The sequence below is a fragment of the Suricata suricatta genome, unplaced genomic scaffold, assembly GCF_006229205.1.
Source record: "Suricata suricatta isolate VVHF042 unplaced genomic scaffold, meerkat_22Aug2017_6uvM2_HiC HiC_scaffold_153, whole genome shotgun sequence".
In the NCBI taxonomy this organism is placed as follows: Eukaryota; Metazoa; Chordata; class Mammalia; order Carnivora; family Herpestidae; genus Suricata; species Suricata suricatta.
The window spans coordinates 28918-32492 of NW_021859663.1; the positions used below are offsets into that span (position 1 = coordinate 28918).

General features: G+C 40.5%; 1 protein-coding gene across 1 annotated transcript in view; it reads right to left on the reverse strand.

Moving 5' to 3' along the window:
* LOC115284688 (DLA class II histocompatibility antigen, DR-1 beta chain-like) overlaps positions 1–3184 on the reverse strand; it is a 9239-nt gene extending 6055 nt beyond the window's left edge. The window contains exon 1 of the mRNA XM_029931195.1: positions 2944–3184. Within this exon, the coding sequence (XP_029787055.1) occupies positions 2944–3129 (186 nt within the window). The 5' untranslated portion in view covers positions 3130–3184. The remainder of the gene's footprint in view (positions 1–2943) is intronic.
* Positions 3185–3575: the final 391 nt, after the last annotated feature.

A 3575-nucleotide genomic window follows, 5' to 3' on the forward strand; every position in this document is an offset into this window, starting at 1 on the left:
AAAAAAAAAAAAAGCTACTATGAATTCTAACCAAAGATGATGGCTCTTGGGTGTGCCGATGCTTCAGGCTCACCCAAATCAAAGTGGGAAGATACTGGAAAAGCCAAAATCCAGAATGTCTGAAAGGAATAAATATTTTACTTGTGCATTATTTTTAAAAATATATAATATGGATAACCTGATACATATTTTATTTGGTTCAATAACCACATTGTATCAGTGGCCTAGGTTCATGACAGGCAGGCTGGACTGGGAGAAACCTGTAAGTTAATTGTCCCCATATCGCTGTTCCACATATTGTGCTCCTCAAATTCTTGTAAAAATTAAACCTTTGGCTTCTAATTCTCCCCCACCACCCCAACAAGTACAACATCTTTGTTGAAATCTTGTGACCGAGAAATTTTTTTATCCCATGAAGATCTGGTATAAAAAATTTTTAAACTCTGTTCTCAATGCAGTTTAAGAGGCCAATGAATCCACAGCTTTCTGGAATAAATTAGTAGCTATTGCTTATGACAATGCTAATGATTAATAAATCAACCTGAAAAACTGCTTAGCAAGACTTTGGGCTACATTCATATTTGCAAATGAACTACCTGATGAAGATATTGAAAACTATCATGTCATTACTGATAAAATATTTAATCAAACTTCAATATATGTAAAAGATTATCTAAATAAGTCCCAGGATTAAGGAGTGTACTTGTGATGACCACCAAGTAGCATATGGTAGTGGTACTGTATATCTGAAACTTATATTGCACTGTATGCTAAATGTAATTTAAATGAAAAATTAAAAAATATTCTCTACCTAAATATATACTGTAATCATAAGAAAACAAAAACAAACAAACGAACAAATAAGTCAAAGGTGCTGACATCAAAAAATACTGAGCACTGCTGACAGGGCCACGTTGGACATCCCTGAGTGATGGAACTATGGCAGTGGTGACTGAGAGCAATCTGCTTCCTGCGCTCCAGAGTCTCCAGCCTTCCTTCCGTCCTTACACTCAGCAACCTTCCTTCCACATGTGGCCTTTATCCTGGTCTCTCTCCCTACAACACGTGTCCCTGACATCCTTCACACAGCTGGCTTCTCTCATTAGTCAGGTCTCAACTCAACGTCACTTTCTCAGGGAGAGCTCCCTACACACTTGAATTGAAGTCAGGTGAATCCAATTCTCTCTCTCTCACAACCAGGTGTGCAGTTTTCAGACTGCTTATTGTTGTCAGAATTTTTTTTCAATGTTAAATGTTTATTGGGCTTTGTCCTCTGCCGTGACATAAAATCCATGATGACAGTGATCTTTAGCCCATTCAAATTTAATTCACTGAGTCCGGAGCAGAACCTAGTACAGAGTAGCTGCTCACAAAAATATGTGACCTAAATGGATAAACACAGGGCTCTGTGCATCAGTCCTTGTGAGGATCCTAGAAAGTAAGGTGCGTTTCACACTCCAACATTCTTTTATTCTGATGATACATCATGTCCTCAGCACTGCCTGTTAGAATTTCAGATAAACTACCTCTTTCTCCTTCTACTGTTATAAAAAATATCACAGGTAAGGAAAAGGTGATTTTAAGATAAAAGGAAAATATCATTAAGTTTCAGCTCATCCTTGGGGCATCTGGATGGCTCAGTCAGTTGGGCGTTCGACTTCAGCTCAGGTCATGATCTCACGGTTTGTGGGTTCTGGCCCCGTGTTGGGCTCTGTGCTGACAGCTAGCTCAGAGCCTGGGGCCTGCTTCCAATTCTGTGTCTCCCTCTCTCTCTGACCCTCCTCTGCTCCCACTGTCGCTCTCTCTCAAAAATAAAAAGACATTTTAAAAAAGTTTCAGCTCATCCTGTAGATCTGTGATAGTGCTGAGGTCTGTGCACACACTGGGGATTCTCAGTAACAGTGATGACATAGCTGGGAAAGAATAGTGAGGAGCTGGAGGTGGAGGCAACTAAACATGGCTAATCAAAGAAAACAGAAAACATGAAGAATGAGCCTATGCCATTTGGGGCCAATTTCTCAGGGAGCTAATAAATTCCTTGACTTGCATATTAGCTTTAAGTCCTATGAAATGTAAATAACCTTCACACTCTCTGTACCCTGTTCAGGGTGTATAGTTTGAACCATATGAAATTCCTGATGGTGACTATTTTTGACTTTCAAAACCATAATTTCATATAGTTTGTCCTATACTAGTTGAATCCCTTCCTGTGGGCTCAGGCCACAGAATCCTAGGCTCAGAAGAAATGGATGACAGAAAGGATCAACATAGATTCATAATGAATAATTAACTTGTGTCATGTTCTCAGAAGATATCTTAAATTCTTTAAAAAACCAAAGAACACCCATATATCCTTCTCATTACAGTGTCATTTCAGGAACTAAGGGTCTCTGCTGTACCTCCAGGGTGAGAAACAGAGATAAAACTAACCCCAACTTCTGTCAGAAGCTTCAGTACAGGGATAAAGGCCTTGCTAACTTTGAGGTTCAGAAGAAAATAAAGGAGATAATGGGAGGGACCTCTTGATACAGCCTCGCATATTCTGGAGAGGCACCAACATAACTAATACTTAGAAGACCTAACACAGGGGCTTCTAGGAGAGGCCATCGTAATTCCTTTTGATTCTCTAATTTTCCAAGAAACTTTCTTATTTTCTAGAGTAACTCAGCATAATAAAGGAAGCCACTTGATGGGAATTAATTTGAAATAATTATTTCTGAAATCTTCTCAAGACCCTGAGGAGATGAGACTCAAACCTGGAGAGCTGTGACTGGGAGAGAGTTGAGAAGAAATGAACACCATATGTGGAGGCCCCTTACACAGCTCTTGTAGAGGGCAAGCATGTAGACTCCTTTTCTTATGGATAGAATTGGGGACCTATATGATAAAGGTGAGTGATCATTAAAGAAAATGTCACAATTTTCTAAGGGACATGTCCTGGACACAGGGGCAAAACTTCTTTCTTCCCCCCACTCCACAGTAGCTCACCACCCAAGGAGTGTACTTACCTGCGGTGTCCCTTCCCGAAGCCAGGGGAGGGCCCAGCAGCATCAATGTCAACATCAGAGTTGTCATCCAGGTGCCTCCAAGGACACACAGACACACCATGCTGGAGAACAGAGAGGACATAGGGCAGAGGAACAGGCAATGTCAGTCAGTGAGAACTAAGACCCTCCTTTAGCCACCTCACAGATAATACCAACCAAGGAATTTGTTTCTCTGTTCCTGGATTGGGTAATCTAGGTGTTGAGAACCAATCACCATCACAGATACACTGCATCATCAGGTGCTGGTCAGAGATTCAGTATCAAGAGCCTTTTCTGAAACTGATTTCCTTCATTGGCAGGATTATTTTAACTTAGTAATTGAAAAGTTTCATCCAATTGTATGTGAAACTTTTTATTGGGCCCCTATTGTGAGCCAGTTCTATTCTGAGCAGTGATTTGCACAAAAGCTTGAGTCTTTTAGGAGTATTCACGCCTCTCCCATGAAGACAGAAATGTTTTGACAATGTTTGTGTATTTTAGGAGCTGAGGGAGGGGAAGGAAGATGATTGCTAGTCAAGACACCTTTGA